Raw genomic sequence first — 26,127 nt, forward strand, 5'->3', positions numbered from 1 at the left:
AAGTCTGACACATCACTTTGAGGGAAGACCAAGTCCCTCCCCCCTATATCTAGGCTGAGCAAGGTATCCCTCCAAAGAGAATGGGATTCACAAAGCCTGATCAAGCACAAGGAATAAATAAGTCCTGGTCCCACTGACAGTGGCCCCACAGAGTGCTCCAACCACACAACTATCACCCACATTCAGAGGGCCTAATTTTGTCCTATGCAGGTTCTTTCCTGTAAGTCTTGAGTCAGTGAACTCCCACTAGCTCAGGTCAGGTGTTTCTGTGAGTATCCCTATATTTTTTCATCTTCTGTTTGCTCCTCAATTCATCTTATCCTTTTTCAGGTTCTATCATGTTATATAGAATGAAAATGACTCCAGGTCTCCCATGGCCTTGTTCCCAAACCCATATTGAAACATTTTATTTCCATTCAAAGCAGCAGTTGGTGCAATTAAGTCCTTAATTCTTTAGGAAGTATTTCCCTTCTGTTTCTTGATGTCACCATCTACTTTCCTTCATGTTTTTTTTTTTTTTTTGGTCTGTTCATACTGTTTTCTCTACTGGGTGACAATACCATGCCTGAGGCCACAGACAACACAAAAATCCGATGTTACATCTATCCCTGATTCAGACAATTTTCTGAGAACACTGTATCAGATTCTGTATTGTGTTGTTCAACATTTGTATTTGGAGACACCTCCAATTCAACATGCTTGAAAAAGCAATACATAATCTCATTCTCTCTGTAAGCCAGACTGCTGTTGCTCCTCTCGTCCCTGCCACTTGGAATGAACTTGTTGCTGTCCTGGGCTTTTGCTTTCTTCTACTTCTCCTCATCTTCCTTCCCAATTGAATAGCCAAATGCCTGGCCTGACTCTGTCCCCACCCACATCTTCCCATCTGTGTTGTCATTTTAGCACATTACAGGATTCTTTCCCTCTGTGGACTTCTACCATCTCTGTCATTGACTGCATTAATAGTCCCTAAACTGCTACATCTCTAGTCTTAGTCCCATTCAATCTCTTCCCCCCAAATTCAAAATGGTTATACTATAATGCACATGTAACCAAATCACATATAAAACTTCAACTCCATCCTACTTCTCTTGAAGAAAAAGTCATGGCATTTCCTTGCATTCTGTGTCTAATTTGGCTCCATGCCTACTTCTCCGGCCCCATCTCTCATCGATCCTATTTTACTCCAGCCCCTTCCTTATGTGCCTTTTTGAATTAGTTTTAGTCTTCTCAACACAGCATGTAGTGTGTGTGTGTATGTGTTCTTTCTTTAGATGCATTCTTTTACTTTGAAACTGGATGTATTAGGACAGAATAGCAATTTGTATATCTACTAATATAATAATTTTAGTGCCTGTCTAAAATTTCTATTTCTGGGATGAAACAAAAGAGGATGAATTAAAGTTTTGTATCTTTTCCTCATGACTGTGCCCACCCATGCCTAACAATGTCTTGACACAGTCTATGATCGCTGAGTTAGTAAAGGCAGACAAGTTTCCCATGCTGGATCACCTCCCCCAACATTGCTGCAGGGACAGGAACGCTGTACTGCCTCAACTTGCTGTGTCACACTTAGTTCGAGCCTATGGGAGGCTTACCCCTTTCTGAATAGAGATGGAAGAGCAGTGGATGGGGAGGGGTGTAGATGGGAGGTGAAAGGGAAGAAAGGAGGGAGGGGAATCCGTGGTTGGCATGTAAAATAAATGAGAAAAAATTTAAATAAAGAAAACCTATGACTATTCAAAGCAATAGGCAGTTCACTGCAATACAGTACCAAGCATATCTTTCCATATAAATATTGATTGAAAATGGAATTGATACTGCTGGGGGTGCCATGTGTAGACTTTTATGTGCTTCTCTAGTTCATGCATCCTGTGGTCAGCAAATAATTTTTAATGCTTTTAATGATACTAGTGGAAGGGATTAAACTCATTAAGTCTGAGGTTTGCTCCTAGGGAATGCAGATAAAGATAATGTAGAGGTGTTTGTTCAAGCAGACAGAAGAATCATGGGAATGGGGAAACCAGGGTACAAGGGAAGGATTAATCAAAATGAAGTGTACGTGAACAGGCTACCTGAGACCTATGCTCTTGAAACACAAGTGAAAATACAATCACAGAAGATAGTAGTATGTATATTATATGAAATAAAATAGAGAAATACTGGGAGCGCAAAATCTATGCAGGGATGAAGTCTGGGTCTGTGTGGACAATGATGGTGGATTAATCAAAACTAAGAATATAGTAAAAGCTAGATGAAACTTTACCAGTTTGTAAAAGAATTAAAATATAATTTAAAAATGGATGTTATATGTATATATATATATATATATTCAACATTAGTAAACAATATCTATCCCAGGAGATGTGCCATACCTAGAATAATAAGACACTATTACTGAATAACACATACTTGGATTGCAGGACACAGGTAAATGGGTGGGAAATGCCAAGGAAGCACTTTCTTTTCTATCTGTTGTGCCCAGATTACGGCACCCAGAGAAAGACTACCAGGGAGGCCCAGGCTGTAATAAGCAAGGTTTAATCAGCATAATACAAACATATTTGGAACTCATCTCCGTCCCTGTTACAGCGAGGTAGAGAGGAGTTGTATCTCCTCTGTGGGGTGAGCTTTTAAAGGCATAACTACAAAGAGAATCTTTGAAGCCGCTCTGGCACGGGTACAAGGACATTTGCTTTCTCCCATTCTGTTAAGTCAGCTTTCTCCTTGTTCTTAGAGAAAGGCCACTGTTCTTGAGTTAGGCCATCTTTAACAGCCTGTACCAGTTGGCTGGCTGGGCTGAGCTAAGTGACCTTGTGCTTGGAATCTCCCAGGTGGGAGAGGGGAAGGCCACCATCTTTCTGGAAAAACATTTTTCTAGCAAATTTCTTCTCGCCCCTTTGAGAATAAGGGGTAAGGGTCCCACACTATCCAGTTTTCAGAGTACTGGCAGATGCTTTGCAGTTTGCCAGTGATCTCATATAGTACTTGATTCTACATGTTACACCACCAATCTCTCATGCACAATCTGCTTGCTGGTGCAATAGTGGCAGTACTGTTATTAGGGGTAACCTACTCTTCTATTATTGGATTTGGTTTCGGCTTCACAAGTCAGACTATGTCTGGTACAATAACATCATTGGTAGGGAGGTTTATATATATGAGGAGAAGGCATATTGTTGTTCACAAGTATTCGTGTTGTTAAACTGTCTTCTAAATATTTATGCTTCTATTTCTAGATTTGTACTCCCCTTAACCTTGGTCAGAGATGCGTTTGATTCCATAGTGCGTATTATAACATCCATCATTGTTCAAAATGGTGAGAAGAAGTAACTGAATGCTCACCTGTAGACTGTACGTCTGCACCACTGCTCCCGAAGGCTCAGAAGCCCATCCAGAAATGGGGATGGGAAAAATGTAAGAGCCAGAGGTTATGGGAGGGCTGTGAAAAATGCTGTCCTCAGGATACGACATGGCTGTGGTATGTAAACCTGCGGTAATTGAGGTTACTTAGATGAGACAAATCCAGTTAAAATTCTAGCATGGAGGGAGAAGAGTGTAAGAGGAGACTGTGTGATGGTTTTCCGACTGCTCAGACCTGAGTAACCACACAGAAACTTTATTAATTATGACACTGCTTGGTCAATGTCTTAGGCATATTCCTAGCTAGCACTTACATCTTAAATGAATCCATTTCTATTAATCTATGTATTGTCACGAGGCATTGGCCTACTGGTAAGGTTCCAGCACCTTTCTTCTTCAGCAACTACATGGCATCTCTCTAACTCTGCCTACCATCTCTCTATATCTCTGTTCAGGTTTCCCACTTGGCTGTACTCTGCTAAGCCATTGGCCAAAACAGGTTTGTTCATTAACCAATAAAATCAGCACATATACAGAAGGACACCCCACATCAACAAAGTTTCTCGAGGCCTTATCCATTGGCAATTGATGGTTTCTGGAAATGGAAAATCAGCTTTTCTGTGTGGGGGAATGGTCAATGATATTTTATCCATACCCCAGTGGATGATCCAACACCCATTCATAGGACAATACAATGAGATTCAGTGAACTAAAAAAATAAATCCATAAATAAATATCATAGGATATGAAGATGTGTGTGTGTGTGTGTATTTGACATTATGTTCTCCTATATTGTTTTGCACCAAATCAAATGCTTTTCTTTTTTTCATGCTGGAGATTGAAATCAGGGCTTTATCCATACACCAAGCCTCAACCTCAGTCCCAGAAAACATCCTTATTGAGAAAAAAAACTAATTTTCTGACAGATACATTCCATAGATGGGTTACACCATTATTTCAAAGTTTGGGTTATGGATTTTATTGGAAGCACATTAATTCTAGTCACTGATATATTAATATGCATTAACCATGTATAGGATTACACGTATTACCTTTCAAACACAGTATAACTGATTCCTCTCGGGGTTTGTAGTCTTCTTTCTGACATTAATTGATTTTACAATGTTGGTGACCAGAAGCCCCCAAAAGAAATTAATCCTCTAAAAACAAATAATGAGCAGCAACAGAGATGAATATAATAGTGGTCACTCACATGACTTAAAGGTTTCTTTATTATTTTATATAAAATTTTACTGGATGGAGTAGGTGGTAAAAAATGACATTCTCTGCATATGATCAAATGTGAGGAATCAATTAAAATACTACCAGATATATGTTTTATTAGTAGAGAAACCTTGATATAAAATGCCATGGGTTATTTTGGATTTCTAAAAAGCATAGTGTGACTGGGAAGTGGATGTGGAAGAAGTCTTTGAGAAGTTATTTAGGAGGAGGTTTCAGAAAAATTCAGGTACTTATGTTTAATGGTCTTAAAACATTGTCTTTTTATTGAAACAATATTACACAAACAGATCAGAGATATGAGCTATGTTCTTTACACATATAAAATTTTTGCATACTGATAGAGTATTGCATTGTATTCCATATGTGAAACAGAATTTTAATCAGAGTGATAATATCTTTTGAGTACTTCATGTTATTATTTTGTACAATACTCATGACTGATTCTAAAATATAGACTCACAATCAAAGTATACTGATTTTTCATATGAGGAAACAATTATAGTTCTATAGAATTGCAAAACTTAATTTCAAAGCAGCAGTTTGACTGCAGAGATTGTGATTTGGAACTTACACTAACTATCCTGCCCTTAACTTTTACAGATCAGTGATCTAGGCTGAGGGAGGGAGGAAAGGAAGTGGAGATTGGAGTGATGAAGAACCCCAAGCATGGAAATAAGTTGAGAAACTAAAAAATTTGTGAAAAATGGGTGAAACTGTTATCAAGTGGCTATCAAGGACACGGAGGAAGACTCTAGGGTAATTTTTGCAATTTTAGTTAGCAACCATTTTGAAAATTTCGCTTGAAGAAAGAAAAAAAAGTGGAGTCAAGTAATAGGCTGAAGGGATAGTGGTGGTAAACATTTGAATTTCTTTTGAGTCATGTGAAGATACAGATGCCTATAGCCTTTAAATGTAGTGTCTTGTGGAAATCCTATACTAAAATAAAGCACAAGAGGGGTCTATTATCTATTATAGTAATGGGTGAAAAAGAATTCAGTTCAGACCATCATGGTTAATCCTTATATCCTTTATCCCTGGCCACATTCTCCATCCATCTTTTTCTCATCTCAGTACTCCAGGTACCCAATATTCTATTCTTCAAAGGTACTACACTTAGTCTTAGCCTACAGCTTCACCACTTTCTGCTCTTCCTTACTAATTCATCTTAATCCACAGGGCAAGGCTGCTAATCTCCTGCTCTTTTTCTTCCTCCCCTTCTGGAAAAGTTACTTTTTATCTCTTGCAAGAAATGATATGTATAAAAAATCAATTTAGCTCCTATTGCTAGAGGAGGCATTAAATTCTAGAAAGAACCATAAAGAGGGAACTAGAGTGTGCAATACCCATACAGAAATCCAGAAAGGTAATCCAAGTTGGGGCAAGAAGAATTTTCAGTTTTTACTTCTAGACGACACAGTCATTAGAGCTGTGATTCTCTCTCTCTCTCTCTCTCTCTCTCTCTCTCTCTCTCTCTCTCTCTCTCTCTCTCACACACACACACACACACACACACACACACCATCAAGTCCAGCTCCTAACAGCAATGAAAACTATAGTTTCTACAATAAGCACATATTAAATGAACAAAGACATCAACACACATCTGGAGTCACTAGCTCTTATATGGGAGTTGAGATCACAGCAGAGACTGGATTGGGAAAGAGTATAACTAAAGTGAGCAGGGGCAGAAAAGAATGAGTCAACAATGCTATTAATTGCTTCATAATCATTATGTGGATAAAATTTAAGCCTTTTAACTGCAAAACTCAGGTGATATATTCATTCTGTTAAATCAAATGCAGGTGGCCTAAGTTATAAGAAATATCTTTCCTGAGTTTTTACTTATATAGAACATATTAGCAGAAGCATGTTAATTGGTCAACAGGTTAGCTATTATTGTAAAATAATAGTGAAACAAAAAGGTAAATAATAAATGTTGAAATCATATTCGATAAATTAAAAATAAAGAAGAATAATAGGATTATTTTTAATGTTACAAGCTAATAATGAAGTTAATATAAAACTTTTTTATATTAAATCACAGTACAGCAATTCTAAAACAAGAAAATGAGATGACAAATATTTTTCTTAAAGATTTGTAAAATAATAAAGATTTGTATGATTAATATATTGAAATGAAATGGGACTATTGATTATCAGTGCTTATTCATGCTTTGAGAGAAACTATTTAGTGTCTTTAAATTTCTGAGTCTTTATTTCCAGAACAAAGTAGTAAAGTATTTGAAAGGTACTTTGGGCTTTTGTCTCTATTTTCTTAAACTATGTGTATTATATTTATTATGTAAGTCTTTCTGAATACCTTCCAGCTATCTGGAAACTTAAATAATTGACCACAAGAGGGAGAACTCTAATTCTACATTAAGTCAATTATGCACTATGTAATAATCTGGAAACATTTTGCTTTGTGAGCTTGGCAATAGGCTGTCATATTTTCCCTTCTCTAGGAAGCTTGAGGTTTTCTCCTGCTTGAGGTAAGTTTACCTTATTTGAAATGTGTATATATTGCTAAACTTATTGAAATCTGTTTGGAATTTGAGAGAGCACCGTTCCCCATGCCACTAGGTAAACCTGCCTCTTTGTCTCCTATAGCCTTGCTTACCTCCTCACGGACTTCCCCTTACACTTGCAACCAACTACGTTCCTTCTTCCTTAGCTAGTAAATCTGTCAAGATCTTCCAAGACATCCATTGTCCTAGGGCCACTGCATTTCACTAGGCTAGGCTCTTCTGGGATCTTTCTTCCTGACATATCAGCTAGGCTCTGATCCTTTGTAACATGTAGGTATTCTACTTCCCCCATATTCACCTTCCTCTGAGACACTAAGCCTTTTTTTTTTTTTTTCTGCCACATCATGTAAGCGTCACAACTCCTGTGAGATTATACTACCAAGTGTGGCCAAAATGCCTGGCTCCTCTAGAACCTACCATATACCGCTCCCACAACTCCTACCCATCCTATAAGCCTCCTACTTCCCCAAAATCTCATTTTTTAGTTCTTAAAGGTATGTTCTGCCCTTCTTGAATTGATAAGTGAAAGCGCACATTCAGTTGAACAACATCTGCACACCGCTGCTGGTCGACCAAACTGTACCTGGAGAGTCACACCAAAAAAAAGCAGAGGAAGGGGGCTAGCAAGGTTCATGCTGATCCTTAAACGGTGTCTTTTCAGTCATGCAGTAGAAGTTCTAGCACTCAGTACAAAGCCAAGAAAAGAAAACAATGTCTCAACCCTTTTTTCAGATTAATACTCTTTTGAACATTGTTCACACCTGCACCAGAAAGAAAAAGGAATTTAAGTAAAAGAAAGAAAGACATGACTACAAAGGACTTCAGATGTTCAAGTTCCAGTTCAGAAACAAAGAAATAAAGAAATAAGACAAAAATTATCAACCCAGAATAGTGTACTCTATAGACGATCTGCTATAAATGAAGGAGAAATAAAATCTTTGCATAAAAAAAACAGGTTAAGGGAATTTATGACTACTAATTCATCTCTCCAGAAGATACTGGAATACTTAAGTCTGAAGAGAAGCCTAAACACCTGCAAGAAGTCACAGGAATAAGTAATTCCAGGGCAGACATGGAAACAGTGCAGTAGAAACTTTGAGAAATATAAAAAGGTGATCCTAATGATCTCCAAATAATTAGGGGAACAGATTCCCAACTGGCCATCTCTTGTCATAAAATGAAACTTCTATTACCTGGACTGAATTACATGAATTTGAATTGGTTGCCAAAGTGGTCCCATGGAAATCCCCAAATAACTCATGATGTTGCTAATACTATAGGTTGCTTTTCTTAAACTGAAAACAAGGACTCCTTGCTGAAGATAAGACCCACACAACTCATTGACCACGAAGAAGTCAAACTGGTACCTATATAGAACCTTCACCCCTACGTTGTAGTGTCTTACATATGAGAAGATATTCTAAAGCCTACCAAAATAAAACATAAACACCAACCCAAGCACAAAATTAATGATATGTAATTGTGTTCTGCCTGCAAAATATGCTAAGGCAATATGGGTAGCCAACCGATGTCTGATTTGAATTAAGGAACTCTTTACAAGATGGGATCCATACCTGACACTTTTTGGCTGACCAAGAACAAGAGACTAGACAGTCCATACTAGTGTTCTTTTTTTAAAAAGTAATGATAAAATGATATTATTAATAATATTCTGCTATACTCACAGATCAGCACCTTATTCGGTCATCATCATGAAGCTTCTTCCTCTTGCAGCAGATGGGAACAAATACAGAGACCCACATCCAGGCATTACCTTATAACACACATCTCTAAATGGGATTCTCCATCAAATTCCTCCTCTCAGAGTTCAGGGAACCCCATGGAAGAGGAGGCAGAAAGACTGTAAAAGCCAGAGAGAATAGAGGACACCAGGAGAACAATGCCCACTAAATCAACTGAACAAAGTTCATATGAACTCACAAAGACCAAAGCAGAAAGCATAGGGCCAACACGAGTGGGCACCAGGTCCTCTGTGAATATATAAGCTTTTAGTTTAGTCTTTTAATAGGACTCCTAAGAGTCTGAACAAATGGATCTCTGATTCTTGTTCCTTCTAATGGGGCTCTTTTCCTTCTGTTAGTCTGTCCTGTCTAATTTCACTGTGATGGTATTGATTTATTTTGTAATGATTTGTTGTGATCCCTTAGAAGCCTGTTTGTAGATGGAACTTTCTTTCCCACAAGGCCCTGCAGCTGTTCAGTCCCAAAGAAACATGCAAAGGCTTATATTAATTATAAACTGGCCTCTTAGCTCAGGCTTATTACTAACTAACTGTTACAACTTAAATTAATCCATAATTCTTGTCTAAAATTAGATATACTTGCAATATTTATATTTACTTTGGCTGTAAACTTTCTTTATTCATCTGACATAAAGAATTACAAAATGTTTTAGTAATGACATTGTTGTTTGAATGACAATAATAATTCTTCCTAAAGTGACTACTATGATGAGTGAATTTGATTTGAATAAATTCGTTGTAGTCTACTTACTATAATGAATGATTGAGTTATCTATTTGTGTTTTTTCTTATATTGATGATAGATTCTATTTTCATACAATATATTCCGATTTCATGAATATTTAAAATTTACAGTGTGCTAAGTAAATTCTCAGTATTATCATTTCGATATGTCTATATCTTTTTCTAGAAATTCAGTGTGATTGCTAATGGTTTTCATTAGTCTAATAAATTAGTTTTCTACCAGTAATTCTTATGTCAGGAAATGATATAGGCTGAGAAATGACATAGAATAGGCAATATGGAGACACATTTTACCACTCTTTGGGTATCCAACCAACGACAACGACTGGTTTCCTAGTAAGTGTTTACTTGGAGACATTTAGTAATGTACACAAAAGAATGAATAGCAACTGATAAAATTATTTGCATGCACATGTATTATAGATCTAGACAACTACACATTCATCTCAGGTCGAGAATTTGAGCAGGATTCCTAGGAAGAGTCCATATCTATTCCATAAGGTGTCAAATGATATTTATTGTAATCCTGGAAGCAGAGAATCAGGAGCCACCAACTCTTGCTCAGCATCTAGTACTTGGCTGTCACCTGGGCCCTTGCTGAGAATGTTGTCTGGAAACAGCTGTAAGTATTCATATCGCATAGTGCCTGTATTATAAGAGCTCAGGTTCAAGTCAACAAAGCAAGGCACTTGGAATTGTGATTTAGCCTTGGAGGTTGCAGTTTCATGTCTACCATACTTTGTTGGCAAAAGCAAGTACGAAGGATGCCAGATTTTAAATGTAAATCCTGTCATATAAAATAGGAGGAATCCGAAGGTCACACTGGAAGAGGAGCATGTTGGATTGGATGTATTATACATTTTTTGTGTAATATTACAAGGCACAATTTTATGTTTAACTTAATTTGATGTTTAATTTTAATTTTTAACCATACACTACACTTTTGGTCACTTTCTTACTTTAGAAAATACCATTTTTTCCAAACTATTTACCCTGTCAATAAGATGCCATCTGACAAAACAACACGGATTACTTGTGTCCTATAATATTGCTTACATATAATATTAAGGTTTTCAACTGGGCAAGAATAATGCCTTGTGTGAACACTGTTGCATCACTAGAGACTGAAATATGCCTGTCATACAGAGGAGTGCTCAATGAATCAATGTTGCATAAAAAATTGTACTGAAATTTGATGGTGTTTTCTAGTTGTTTCAAAAACTCTTGTGTCTTTCATCTTTATGATAGCTTCAGTATTACTGACTATATAGGTCAGAATATGGGTGTTTAGGATTATTTTCAGAGGTTAGGTTTTATTTTCTCTGATTCACAAATTGTTAATTAATGGTTTATTCCCTTATATTCTCCAAGTTTATTCTACCACTTCCTACTATACCATTTGGAGTATATCACATATTATTATACATTATTTCACATATATATTATGGTTGCGTGTAACTTTACCTTGCAAGTTTCTTAAGGGTTAAACTGTTAGAAATGATCTAACCCCAAACATATTTATTCTACCATGTCATAAAGACTTCCTGTTAAATGTTGAGAGAATGCTTGAGAAACTAAATGCCCAAATGGTGTTAAATCCCTTTCACCTATACTTTCATTAAAAGAAAAAAAAAAGAGTTATCCCATGAAAATTACGGAATTTAAAATTTAATAAACCCAATTACCTGAAAAAATTTATTAAGCTTTAGATCAGAATAAGCAGATGTATTCTTATGTTTAGCTTTAGATAAGCTGTTTCACATTCCATGCGCTTATTTCAATGTTCTGTTCTTTTTTTTTTAAAGAGTAACTTTAGAAATTCTTTGTTTCTAAAGTAGTACAAAATCTTTATGAGATGTGCACACATAATCCCTCCCCATCCTAGAAACGGGAAGGAGCTGGCCACACAATCTCAGAATCCAGGGTAACATGTATGGGTCTGTTATACATGCTTAAGAATGTTGCTGGGTCCAAGAATTCATCAGCTTTGCACAAGTATTGGATAGTTTGTTCTGGGAGGAGTAGCTCAGGGGCAACTTGGTGCAAGTTGTCACCTGGCCCTTTCGGGCCGACTTTCACGGTCTTAAAAAGGTGAAATGCCAGTTTGTGAGTCATGGTGAGAAAATCTGTGGTGACTTCCGATAGAGACTGTGACTGTGTCACATCATCTAGATACAGAACCGGGACCTTGATGACAGAAACATGCCATTGCATGAACAACCTTGTGGGGATGTTATGAGAAGCAACTATAATTTTGACATTTTGGATGATAAATTCTTTGTCTTCTTTCTCATGGGCAACATAATCTAAAAGGATTCGGAAAAGCGTGCCATTGGAGGTCTCAAGGATATGCAGAAAAGTGCTTGAGTATATGAGCAATAAGCCCGTAACTGTCTCTCCTAAGTGATGCTTTAGAATTGACTGGAAGAGGTGCTCGTAGTATTCAGTAATCTGCTTTTTCTCCATATTGGCTTGTAGGTGGCCCACAAGAAACATCCTGTGAAGGAGGAATTTCTTTAGCTGTAGCCTGTGTTTCTCTTCCTGAAGGTGCATGTAATTGATTCGAGGCACTTTGGGCATCAGTAGAGGGTCCACCTGAAAAGGCTTTTTGCTGCTCTTTCGATTATGGACCATGAAAGACATGATGAATTTTATTTTTTCTTCTAGGTGATTACAAGTCTCACTGGTGATGAACTCTTATTTTTATTTCTTCTGACAAAACAGCAACAACAAAACAACACAAAATGTGTCAGGTGTTAATGGATAACAATATCCCTACTCAATGCTACAGACAATGTCTTTGAAAAGGAAGGGAATGTAACAAGACTGAAAGCCCAGAGATGGTTTCTGAGTTCACAGTGGAATAACTCTTACGTTTAGTAACAGACCTCGCTGTGCCATGGTGATTACAAACTATACTTGAGGCTTTTAAAATGTTGTTTCTATAGCAAGTACTTTATCTAACCTTTAAAATACATTCAACCGGCCTGTAAAATAAAAATAAATCAGGGGTACTCTAGGCTATTATTAGTTTATTTAATATTTACTATCAATGCTAAAAGTCAATAATGTTGCTTTAATCATAACAGTAAACTTTTAAGAGAAAAAGTAAGTTGCTTGGTTTATCCTTTTATCAATAAATCTTTTCTATTTTGCTGTTTTACCGAGGTTTAAATAAAAGCAGACTTCTGCTTTGACCAAATTTCATGTCCCAGCTCCACTCCCAAGCCACCTTAACTTTGTCATATGCCATGTACATTACCTGTCTTTGAGTTCCTCTTGGCTTGGCCTCTGTCATGCTTCCAACTGCCAGTGCCCTGACCCTCAACTGTCCTATCCGGGGTTCTAAACCCATAGGTCAGGAAAGGAGTTAGAACACCTTTGGCAACAAAGAGGCGAAGCTTAACTAGTCCTAGTTCTACTTTAATGAGAGTACCCCAATAAACATGTGCACAACATTGTGGATTGTGGGGGAAATGAAATATATTTCAGAATGCCTTTTGTTCTTTCTTGTTTTTTTGTTTGTTTATGACACACACCCTTGCCTGTCAGACATGTGGTCAATGTGAACACCTTCAGTTACATCTCTGTTGTAGCAGTAGAACTTGTACCTATAGCTCACTTATCTACTACTTAAATACTATAGGAACACATCTGACTCTTTCTGATAATGAATCATTTATACAAATGTTTAACAATACCGTTTGGGCTACTTGATGTGAATTTAAGTTAATTTTTAGAGTTGAAAATAAAAGTGCCTTTTAATATTATACTCACATGAGCTCATGTGACAAGGCGAGGAAACACTTTGATCTAATTTTAAAAAATGAACCTTAGAGAACTTTTTTTCTCCTGAGATTTTCATTATTCAAACTAATGATCTGATTTTAATAATTTGCAGTGATAAATTATTCCAGAAAGTGAAGGCTGAGAGGTGATTTAATAAATCTTTAATTGTGTGATACATAACAATCGCCCATAATTCCTCACTCACTGTGATTCAGCTCATCACTCACTGACTCTTCCCTAAGCGGTTCACTTAGTCAGTGCCTTGTGTGGGCTGCCGTTCTCTCCATTCTTGTGGCTTTGTGAAAAGGACAGTTTTGACCACCGTCTCCAACAGCCCCCTCTTCTTCGCTGGTTTCTTGGAACTTTTTGCCCAAATCTCTTTCTGTGATCTGGTGGAATTCTTCTGGCATCAAGTTCTGGACAATGCTGATTATCATAAAGATAATTTATTACCATAAAGATTCATTATCATATGCTGCTACCATAAAGACCGTCCACCCTGTTTCCTTGCAGTAGCTCAGTAGCCTCTGCATTCACTTTTATGAGGACATCAGAAAGGTCCTTGATGCTAATCCTGCCTCATGACTGCCTAATTGATGTTGAGCATTGGCTCCTCTGAGCCCATCTATGGGATCTTCTCACACAAAAGCTTCAGCTTGCACACACACAGCTGCTTGATTGACACTGACAAAGAAAAACCTGAGCCCATTCAAAAATCTTTTTACAGAAGACTTTTACATCATTTTATTCAGTTACTATTTATAACTCTTCTTTCCATAGATGTTAAATCTACTCCTTGAAAATTTAGAAACTGAGATTATAAAAATTATTTTTATTAAATTATTTTCCTTTGTCAGCATTGTCTAGTGCCAAAAGGTCAGCCCCCTGAAAACATACATAGAAGTAACATTATACGAACTTAACAGGTTATATTCAATAACAATTAGTGAAAAATAATCCAAAAATTTGAAGATGAGCAGTAAGTGTATATGGGTGGGTTTGGAAAGTGAGAGAAATTTAATTACATTAGAATCTTAAAAGCAAAATCACTCTAAATTATGCAAAAAATCTCTTACTAATATAATGATTAATTTTTTGTCTCATAGTTTTTAGCTCAAACCCATTTCTCTTTTCTTTTTATATCTCTTAAAAGCAAATCCCAAATTATAAGACTTTCTTTTAAAAATTCTTATTTTTCTAGAAAGCTAGCTTACACCTTTAATCCCAGCCTGTGGGAGGCAGAGGTACGTGGATGGTTTCTGAGTTCAAGGCCAGCCTACAAATCAAGTTCTAGGGCCATCATGGCCACGAAACCCAGACTTGAAAAACTATATGAAAAAGTCCTTATTTCAAAATACATTTCGTTTCCACTGCCTCCTTTATAGTCCTCTAGATTTCTTCACCCCAAATATTAAACTCAGATTATAGAATGTAAACCTGTATAATAATTCATATAATATGCTTATATTTTCAAATGATTTTACAGAGTCATTGCTGCTACTTGAATACTAGAAAAGGAAGATCTACATTGACTGTGTGCATGATGTGATCTATAATATTATTTCCAACCTCCAGGAGTGAATTAGAGCACAGTGAACATAGAGACATGTAACAGGATGGTTTGTTACCTAAGGTTGGCATTGCCATAGTTATCAGGAACTTACAGTACATCACTGCTACGAAAGACCCCTGCCTGAATCCACAGAAAAAATCATTTCTTTAATTTAAAATTTATCCGAATGTGACACTTTGTATGGTTCTATCTAATGCATCTAAAATAATAGTTTTACTACCCCAGATAGGCAAACAAACCTTTATATACAGGTAGGATTGATTTTCATCAGGCATTCTTTATATAGAGCACAATTTCCTTCCAAGGGCCAGCCTTCAAAATAAGGTTAATTATTGGATTATATTATCCCACTTACATGTCTGCTCCCATTTATGTATCTTATTCTTGTTATAATATGTCCTCAGAAAGAGCACATGAGAAGAAAACATAACTTGTATATGGGCTTCAATTGAGATTTTAACTCACTTCCCATATTGCCACTGTCTTTGGGGGCTCCATAAATCTTGAGGTAAATAATCAATATTTTAGTTCTTATCTTCACTCTCATCACTTCTTTCCAGACATTAAGCACCATTAACCTGCATGGCTCCTGCTGAATTGCTTTCTTAAGATTTGTTTCTTTTCTTTTTTTTAAAAAAGAAAACAAACTACCTCTTTTTTCATTATACAAATCAATCCAAGTTCCCACTCCTTCCTCTCCTCCCATTCCCTCCACCTTCTTCCCCACCCCACCCCCATCCACTCGTCAGAGAGGGTAGGGCACATTGCTTTGCAGAAGGTCCAAGGCCCTCCCTACTATATCTAGGCTGAGCAAGGTATCCATTAAAAGAGAATAGGATCTCAAAAAGCCCATACAAGCCATAGGGATAAATCCTGGTGCCACTGCCAGTGGCCCCTCAGTCTGCCCCAGCCATGCCACTGTCAACCACATTCAGTGGGTGTATCTATCATGGTCTTGACCTCTTTGCTCATAGTCTCACTCTTCCCACTCCAACTGAACTTTGGGAGGTCAGTCCAGTGGTCAGATGTGGGTCTCTGCCTGTGTTTCCATCAGTTGCTTGATGAAAGGTTATACGGTGATATTTAAGATATTCATCAGTCTGACTACAGGACAAGGCCATTTTGGGCACCCTCTCCTCTATGTAGTCACTCATAAGTGGATACTAGCTATAAACAAAGGATATTGAGCCTATGGTTCATGATCCTAGAAAAGCTAACTAACAAGGTGAACCCTAAGAAAAGCATATATAGATACATCTGAAAAGTCAGAATCGAAAAGATCACCTGACAAAATTGGAGACATGGGGATGGTGGAAAAAAGAGGGTGGAAGGGGAGTAGAGGAGGGACAAGGAGAACTTGAGGGAATGAGATGGTCAAGATGGAGGAAGACAGAGATGAGAGCCTAGAAAGAGATGTCTTGATTGAGGGAGCCATTATGGGGTTAGCAATAAACCTGACACTAGGGAAATTTCCAGGAATCTACAAGGACGACCCCAGCTTAGACCCTAAGATTTCTGTTTCTAATAGCATCACAGCATGATAGGCTCCCCTACTCCTCTGATGAACGCAACTTCTTCTGGAGATTCCGGGTGCCTTTCTCACGCATGCTCCTGGAAAAGGAGCTCACTAGTGGTATCCTCCCACCCACTGTGTGGGATTTATCACCCTTCCATAGAAATATTTTTATTTCTAGTATAAACTTAATAGAAAATGGGTTTTCACCAATTTAAATAGATAAGTGATATAATATTTCAACTAAACTAGTCATTTTTCAAAACATACTAATCTCTGAACAAAATCTAATTGGTGTCAGATTTAAAAACATAAATAATCATTTCTTTATTTTAAAAATTGGCTGTGATAGCTTTGTGTGGTTCAATCTAATACATTTATTTAGTCAAGCTAAAATAATAGTTTGACTAGTCCAATATATGATTTTATAGATGTAGTTTTATTCTATTTCCCCAGTATGTTTTTCCCCATTTATCAAATGTCAGTTAGGTTATTCGCTTGAATTACAGTAGTTTTGCCCCCTGACTATCTAAAAAGTTTAGGTGGCATTTATCCTGTTTTGCTAAGATGTCACCAGTAAAGAGAGGAAAGAAAAAGCAGGCATTTTGAACAGTTTCTGTTTGGCTGGAATGTATAGCTACAGTTGTACATTTTTGTTTTTAGTAGAGTCTCATTGTGTGAGCTCCCAAGCACAGCAATCCTAATTACCCATCTCAGATGTATAATCCCACAGAATTCTTCTCCGTATTGACCTGGGCTTAGGAGGCATTTGCTTTATTTTATCTACAGTGGTCTAATTAGAGTGACTGTATACGTTCAAGTTGTCATCACTTAACAGTTAGTAGGAACTTGCAGTCTTAGTCCTTTTCAGTTATTCCAATTATGCCCCCGTTATTTCATATCAGCTTATTTCTCATAACATACTCATAACACGTGTCACACAGTACATTTTGTGATTTCTGTCAGACTTCATACTCTGTTATGTTGTCCAGAATCAAATGTTCTTTGAAAAACTCCCAATGGCCTCTGTTTGGTGTAGGACACATAGGTCAGATAGAGAAAATCAAACATCATTAATGGCTTGGAGTAGCTACATTTTCATATACTCACTTAATATTAATAATAAGCCTTCTTAGAGTGATTGTGAGAGACATATTATTATAGGGCTACCTTAGGTAAGTGGACATTCTTTTCACAACTTAAAGAGGACGTCGTTAAAATAGTGGATAGTTTACACATTGTTTAAATCTTCTCTCATCAACTTCCTTGTCATGCTTACATTAAAACCCCACCCACCCCAGTGATATTTTTTATAGGGACATGAATGGATCAGGACACAGAAACCAGTGTATCCCACTGTAGCAAATTCTATTGCTAAGCCATGGCAATCTCCTAGAATTTTCTGCTATCAAGTTCGGTACTTTTTTTTTTTTTAACTAGTTGACCACAGTCCTTAACAAATTGCCAACTTGGTTCCATGCAGTGGATTTTCTGATCTGCTATTGCTTGCAGGAGAGCTACTTAAGAAGACAGAGATCCTATAACACCTAGATAAATTAAATGTAAAGGAAATATCTAAATGACAACTGTGATTTTAAAAAAAATCCTATTTTATTTATTGGTCATTTATCTTAGATTTATTGACAGCTTGAGCACTTTGCAAGATGTAAACACATAAACACTTCCTAATTTAAGGGAGTAGAATCCTGTAGTGGTGGTGAAATATTCAGCAATCTCAGATGTGCTGAGAAATGGTCAGGTATCCACTACTTTAGGAATATTGAAATGGAAAGGATTGCTGGGTTTTCCTGGTGACAAAGCTCTTATATTAGCAGCATCTTAAAGGGAACAAAGTTTCTTAGTTACTATTCCAGTTCTGTGAAGAAACAGCATAATCAAGGCACCTGTAAAAAAAAAAGAACACTTAATTGGGGGCTTGCAGACAGTTTCAGAGGGTGCATCTCTGATCATTATGGCAGCAAGCAGACAGGTATGGAGCTGGAGAAAGAGCTCAAAGCTTACACTCAATCCAGAAGCAGGAAGCAGAATAATGGAGAGCCTAAGCCTAGAGTGGGCTCTTTAAATCTCAGAGCCCATCCTCAGAGAAACACTCTCCAAGAAGGTCACACCGCCTAATGCTTCCTAAACAGTCCACCAAGAGGGAACCAACAATTCAAATAGATGAGTCCAGGACAGCCATATGCATTTAAAGGACCACAAGGGTTATGGAGTGCCTTTGAGGATGTCCCTTGAATTTATGATTTTAGAATGTAAGGTTGTGAAGAACCAGACTGATTCCAGAGAATCCCAGCATGACTTTAACCTTTCTTCTGTGCTTCAGAATAGAGAAAAATAGGACTACTTCCTTTAACGTAATTATGTGTCTCAACACTACTGAACCACCAGTCTAACAGAATAATTAGTATAAATAAGTAACTAAAACTGGGGTAAAGCCTTCTAGTAAAAGTCATATTCTTGTTAGACTAAGTGGACAGTTTCATGGAACACACCAGCGTGAAATTTGTTACTAAATCACTAGAGTTAAAGCTATACAAGGAAATCATGTTATATGCTTTCTTTATCATATTATTTTTTTCCTTCCTTCCTTCCTGCCTTCTTGCCTTCCTTGTTCCTTTGTCTCTTCCAAAAGCAGTATGAAATAGTCTTTGAAGTTATTTGTCAAAGAAAACACAGGCACACCTTTTAAATTCAAATAATTGATATATATATATATATATACTCTGTATAAAATGGGTATGAACATTGGACATGTTGTTGAGAATCAGTTCTTATCTTCTCACCTAAAAATTTTAATTCAGCTAGTAGACCTGAAGGCTACATGACTAGTTAACTTAGGAGTGAATAAGCATTTAGGTAGGTGTCAATGACACACGTGGCGTGGGTAATGGCAATAAGACCAGAGAATGCAGAGGAAGACACTAACAGTGTAAGGAGCATGTGTTGAAAGTTATAAAATGAGGCAATTCTCTCTTTTTTTAAAAATTTTTTATTGAGAAAAAAAATTTCCGCCTCCTCCCCGCCTCCCATTTCCCTCCCCCTTCCCTTACTCCTCTCCCCCTCCCCCCACTTCTCTCCCCCTCCCTCCCCAGTCCAAAGAGCAGTCAGGGTTCCCTGCCCTGTAGAAAGTCCAAGGTCCTCCCCGCTCCATCCAGGTCTAGGAAGGTAAGCATCCAAACTGGCAATTCTCTTTTTAAAAAAGGTAATAGTTCGTTATGGAAGCTACAAGAATCTAGGTGGAAAACAAAAGCAGGTTCTGAAGGTCAACCTTCATATGTCACTATTTTCAAATTTTGGGGGTCATTTTAGATAAAATAGTTTAAAACTAAATTTCTCAGAGGAGTCAGAACCATTCAGTTAATCACAGTAGAGAGAATGGTCGAAGGCTTGGTGCTTCTCCCCAAGCATTTGTCAGAAAGAAGTCTGTCGCTGTTTGGACAGCAAATTGTAGAGGAGGAAGATTGCAAGGTAAGATGCAGTAGAGATCCCTGGCTCTCCATACTGAAAGCAAGCATTCCAGTTCCTCCACAAAGTGCTGTTGGGTTGTGTGGGAAATGTGGAATCTGAAAGCAGAAAATGGTATATGCCTGAAAATATCTTAAGATCACAGGCTGTACCTCCATCTTCTCGACTATAAATAACAGTAAACTCTGAATTAAATCTACGTTTCCCTTTCATCTACTTTGTTTTCTGTTTCTGTGGCTGACAGTGCATGATCGTACATTACAGTAGCAACATACCTGTTGGAAATTATGTCATGTGACCTAATCCCAGGCAACGTCCCTTTACTTTACCGTGATGTGTCCACAAGGGAGAATGCATGGAATAACGTCTTTGGAATTCTTATATAAATACCTACTCTGTATATTATCATTTATGGCGAAACACCTTAAATAAGCGAACATCTTTTCACAGCTTGGTTTTGGTTTGTCTTTCTTTAATTGTTGAATGATAGGGAGAAAAATTGAACTGCTCTGCTTTAGATTTAGAAGGAGCTTGGCACCAACACAAAATATACCCCACAGTTAAGGAAAATGCAGCTCAAGGAAGTTTGGTGTCTTTACACCCGCAAGTTGCTGACGTTATAACAGAGTTGACAAAATGTTTAGATGAAAGACTCAACAGGGACATGATGCCTCTCCCTGGAGTACTTTGTAATATAGCACAATGCCAGAACTTTCCCAGGATTAATCATTTAAATCTGAGTGCTGTAGTACTCAAGAGACACTTATTGTGTATTATTTTAGAAAAGAAACGTAATGTAATCAGGTTCTATGCTTATTGGTGAGTAGTTTAATAAATATTTTTGGGATATTTGGCAAGGTGAAAAAATCTTATAATCAGAAACACCTACTAAAATATTATTATATCCTGAACATAAAATAAGAATTTTTATTAGAATTTAGAACTTTAGCAATTATTTATTTCAAACTCCGTGTAACCATATTATTTTTATTTTATGTAACTAGTATAAGGAACATGAAATATTTGTACAGATTGGCTCTGTCCTAGATTTTTAAATAGTTTCCCACTAATTTATTTAACAACCACTGTTATCTTGAAACTGTTCTCATACACACTAAATTCAAAGACATGTTCCCATTCAAATTCAGGGAACCAACACATATTTTCAGAAACTAAGTTTGCTAACACTAGTGACAATATGGACATACAAAAACTTATTACAATAGTGGATCACAGTCTTCAGTATGTATTCTTAAAGGTATAACCATTGTTGGAGCTGGGCAGCGTGAACATATAATTATTGAAATAGAGTACTGGAATGAGGCAAGATAGGGGTCGTGCTGTAAGACAGAGTGTGGGTCCCCATGGGCGATGAGCTGAAGACTGAGCTGCATAAACAACCACAGACTGAGCTGCATAAACAACCATATGGTATATGCCACTTATTTTACTCTAATTCTTTGTCTTCATAATGCAGGGACCCCTCCCCTTTATAGAGGTCACAATTGACCTTTTAGAGAATCACTTCAAATGGATTTATGCTTCACAGGAGATTTTCTAGGCAAAGTAGTCTTGCTCACTATGTGCCTCATGTTCTAAAATCTAATCACTTTGTGGTTCTTTTAACGATGAAAGATTTTAAGTGACCCATTTTATAGGCTAGTGTTTGAACTAACGATGGACTTAGCTGCTAGCCCAATGACCCAGTTAGTGGAAATACAGTCTATTATGTGAATATTCTATATTCTTTGTGTGATTTCTGTTTTTATTTGATGGCATAACTTCTACTGTTTAATTGTGGCATATCAGAAATACACACACACACACACACACACACACACGTAACTGTGCGTGTGTGTGTGTAATTTTTTCAAGTACCTGCCGAGGCAAGAAGACAGTGTCTGGTCATCTAGCAGTGGATATACTGGCAAATGTAGATGAAAGCAGCCCGATGTGGAGCTAGGGTCAGAGCCCAGGTCACCCTACAAGAAGAGCAGGTGCTTTTATCTGCCGAGTCATCTTTCAGCCCCGGTGAATATTAATTCACTTTCCGTGGTGACAGTTACTTTATTAAGTTCTTTTATTATATACTGTTCAAATAATCTGCCTATTTGCTAAGTATTTACACCTATCTCTCTCATCTCTGTGTGTCTCTATCTCTATGTGTCTCTCTTTATCTCTCTGTTTCTCTGTCTCTATTTCTGTCTCTGTGTCTCTTTGTTTCTATTTCTGGAAATTTCCAATAGTAAGTCACAGCACAGTAGAAGAAAACATAATTTTTCAGTTTTGACTCTTGACCAAACTGAACCTCTCTGCCTTGGATCTCAGGCTCAAAGGGTGGTGGGAAGTGATGTTTAGAAGGTCGTAAAGGTTAGGGTAATTGGTGCGATTTGTATTTAGTGAATCATTCTTAGATGGTGGATTTGCTGCCTCCAGTGATCTATTTTGGAGCTGAGCTAGCTTTGCATTTTTTATAAGGTCATTTCCTCAGACCCGAGTCTCAAAAGAGCAAGGAAATTCCCGTTGGTCATGTTTTCCAGTACTGAATTCAGGTGTGGGTTTCTGGCCTCTTCAATACCTTCTCTGGTTTCAAAAAGAATTTTTTTTTGTTTTTATTTTGTTTATATTTTTTTTAAAAAATAAAGACAGTTTTTTGGACAAATACAGTTTTATACTTTGAGTATTTATTTTTGAAAGGTCATTTTTAGGAAAAAATCTTTTTAGTGAAAACAAAAGAATAGTTATGCTCTGCAGATTTTGGAAAGCGGATCCGGCTCTCATTGTCCTTCTCCACCCGCTGTCTCTAATTTACATGACAAAGCTTTGCTACTACATTTTATAGCTAGGGGGTTTTCTGTCACTGTTATATAGAGATAAGTAAAAAAAGTTTATGTCATGAAAAACTCAAAGAGCATGAACATTGTACCAGCAGGTGATAGAAGAAGGAATTCAAGTTCTAGTATTCTTCTGTACAGAGGCTCCGTATTCAATCTCCACTACGTGTGACTTTAGGAAGAGAGAACGGCCTCTCTGAATACTTTATGACTGTGTACAGGGAGAGCTGCTGAGGCAGTAGCTGGGAAATACAATCAGCGCATGTGAAGCCAGCACCTATTTGTCTTAGATTAATCATTGTTCCAGGGCAGGCAGATGATAATCCTGGGGCTGATGTCAATGTCTTTTTATTCATGACACAGATAAACCTGCAGCTCTGCTGTTTATGTGAGAGTTACGTGCTGTGAAAGATCTTACATCATTATAGATTGCTTGGTAGATTTTTTTTTTAATTTTTTGGATTGAAATCAGTAACTATTTATGAAATAAACCATTGGCTATGTTAAGCCTATTTGCTTTATTGCCAGCTGGGTGTAAGCAAAGATTTCTAAGTAGAATAACTTTTCTTCATCATTATTAAACCCTTCAGTTGATAGAGTTCTTTTTTTATTTTTTATTGTTTTTATTGAACTATGCATTTTTCTCTGCTCCCCTCCCTTCCACCCCTTTCCCCTGCTTCCCACTCTTTTGACCCCCATGCTCCCTGTTTGCTCAGGAGGTCTTGTCTTTTTCTTCTTCATATTTAGATCCATGTACATTTCTTTAAGGTCCTCTTAGTTGTCCAGCTCTCTGAGGTTGTGGATTATAAGTTTTTTGTTTGTTTGCTTGTTTTTTGTTTTAGTCTAAAAGCCAGTTGTGAGTACAGATTTGTTATAAGATATCATAAAAAAGAGTGAGTACAGAATACATATTATATTTGTTTTTCTCGGTATGGATTACCTCACTCAACATGTTTTTCCTAGATCCACTCATTTGCATGCAAATTTCAAGATGCCATTGTTTTTTACCACTAAGTACTTCATTGTGTAAACCTACCACATTTTCTTCATCCATTCTTCGGCTGAGCAGCATCTAGGTTGATTCCAGGTTTCAACTATTACAAATAATGCTGCTATGAACATAGTTGAGCAAATGTCCTTGTGGCATGAGTGAGCTTTCTTTGGGAATATACTAAAAAGCGTTATTGCTGGGTCTTGAAGTTGATAGTTTCCTAATTTTCTGAGAAATTGTCATACTGATTTCCAAAGTGGCTGTGCAAGTTTGCACTCCCACCAGCAATGGAGGAGTATTCGCCTTTGTCTGAATCCTCTCTAGCATAGGCTGTCACCAGTGTTTCTAATCTTGGACATTCCCACAGGTGTAAGAAGGAATCTAAGAGTTGTTTTGATTTGCATTTCTCCGATGGCTAAGGATGTTGATCATTTCCTAAGGTGTCTATCAGTCATTTGAGATTCATCTGTTGAGATCTGCTTTAAGTGTTGAGATCTTTGTTTAAGTGTGTACCCTATTATTTTATTGGATTATTTGTTCTTTTGATGTCAAGTTTCTTGAGTTCTTTGTATATTTTGGAGTTCAGTCCTTTGTCTGATATGGGGTTGGTGATGTCTTACAATTGAAGTGGAAATATTCCCACAGTGTTGTTTCACTCTATAGGTAAAAAGTCTGTGTTGTTAATGCAGCTAGAGGCTGAAGAGCAGTATGGTGGGTCTAATACAGCCATCCCAAGAGGATACCCCATGGAATCACTTGCTATAGACTTGTTTTCTCTCTGCTGGATGGAAAAACGGTGGAATGAGAGGAAAAGAGGAAGAGACGAAGCATGTAGTTACACTCTAGGTTTTTCTAGTAAGTATCATGGTTCCTGGTGTGAAGGGTAGTATATAAGAATGTCATGACCTCTTTTGACTTCCAAAGTGACATTTTGAAGGTTTGACCATCTTCTCACTCTTGTTTTTATCTGCATAATAAATGTGGTGACATGAATATGTTTGAGTAAAAAAACTTTATACATTGAGATTAAAAACTATACATATTTATTTTAAATTTTAATCAATATTCTGTACATACATGTGTGTATATATACATATGTATAGAATATATATATACACACACATATAAACTATATATGTGTGTGTGTGTGCGTGTGTGTGTGTTGGGGGTGTTATCTTCCAAGTGGAAGGGGAGATTCTAAATAGAATTTAAAACTAAATGAAACAGTGTCCCAACAGGCAGCTTTAATCTAGTAGTGCACTTAGAAAGATTTAATCAATATACATTTAAAATTAAGTAAGACTTTGGCTATGGGGCCATAGGAGTAAGAAGTCCAGCCCTTCCAAGTTATTAAGTTACTCTTACAGACTGAGGATACAGCATGAGGTGTTTCTTATGTCCCTGACAACAGCCTAGACTCAGTGCACCTGAAGTCCTGCACCCACATTCCAGTTAAGCTGGCAATATCGCTGTTTTCTTCCCAGAGGACAAGCTTTTAACCTTAAAAGAATTGTAATTCATAGACTAAAGTTTTGAAATAAGTTTTGGTAGCAACATCTTGGTATTAAGAATAGATTTATGATATTTGGTATTTTAGTGCTCTTTGGTGTGTTAAGAAAACCTGACTCTCTGAACTAACAAATTAGCTTTCAGTTCCATCCTTAAATATGTGACTAAGCAATTGATTTAGGTCTGTTATTTGAAGTTTTAAAACTTTCCAGGTTTTAAGTAGTGTTAGAATATTTAGTATTTTATGTGTGCATAGATAAACAATTATTATCCATCAGCTTACCTGCCTACACTATTTGGTTTACTAGATAAGTGACTTACTTTGAAATGTCCTGAATTTTAATTTTTTAGCATCTGGGTCAAAAGTAATTTGAAATTTTCTGAGAAGGTACAATTAAAGTTTTTCATCTAATAATTTGTGAATTGGTACTACAAATTTTGAGGATAAATGATGTTTTTCACTTTGAAAATTAAAAAAAAAAAAGTTAAACTGAGCCCAGTGGTGCAGGTTTATCATCCAGCACATGGAAGACTGAGGCAGGAAGTCGGCAAGGTGTTCAAGGCCAGTGTGGGCTTTTTAGTGAACACCAACAAGATTGAAGTACAGAGTGAGATATTAGCTCAAATACAAACAAATAACCCAAATTAAATTTAATATTAAGCTTCATAGACAAAATACACCTATAACGGGCATTTTCTGTGCGGCCTCCTCTCATGGCTGAAGAAAAACACTTTATTGACAACATCGATTTGTTTTCCCATCACCAGTATGTGAAGAGAGAGAGTTGATGCA

General features: G+C 37.0%; 2 protein-coding genes across 2 annotated transcripts in view; one reads left to right on the top strand and one right to left on the bottom strand.

Moving 5' to 3' along the window:
• The window catches only part of Znf804b (zinc finger protein 804B), a 474,878-nt gene that overhangs the window by 23,341 nt on the left and 425,410 nt on the right, over positions 1-26,127 (top strand). The window lies entirely within an intron of this gene.
• Positions 11,524-12,285, bottom strand: Tex47 (testis expressed 47). Its single transcript, XM_050139850.1, has one exon. It carries the CDS (start codon positions 12,283-12,285, stop codon positions 11,524-11,526), a length of 762 nt encoding a protein of 253 aa, XP_049995807.1.

The sequence above is a fragment of the Alexandromys fortis genome, unplaced genomic scaffold, assembly GCF_014885135.2.
Source record: "Alexandromys fortis isolate MF-2015 unplaced genomic scaffold, M_Fortis_MF-2015_v1.1 scaffold_38, whole genome shotgun sequence".
NCBI lineage: Eukaryota > Metazoa > Chordata > Mammalia > Rodentia > Cricetidae > Alexandromys > Alexandromys fortis.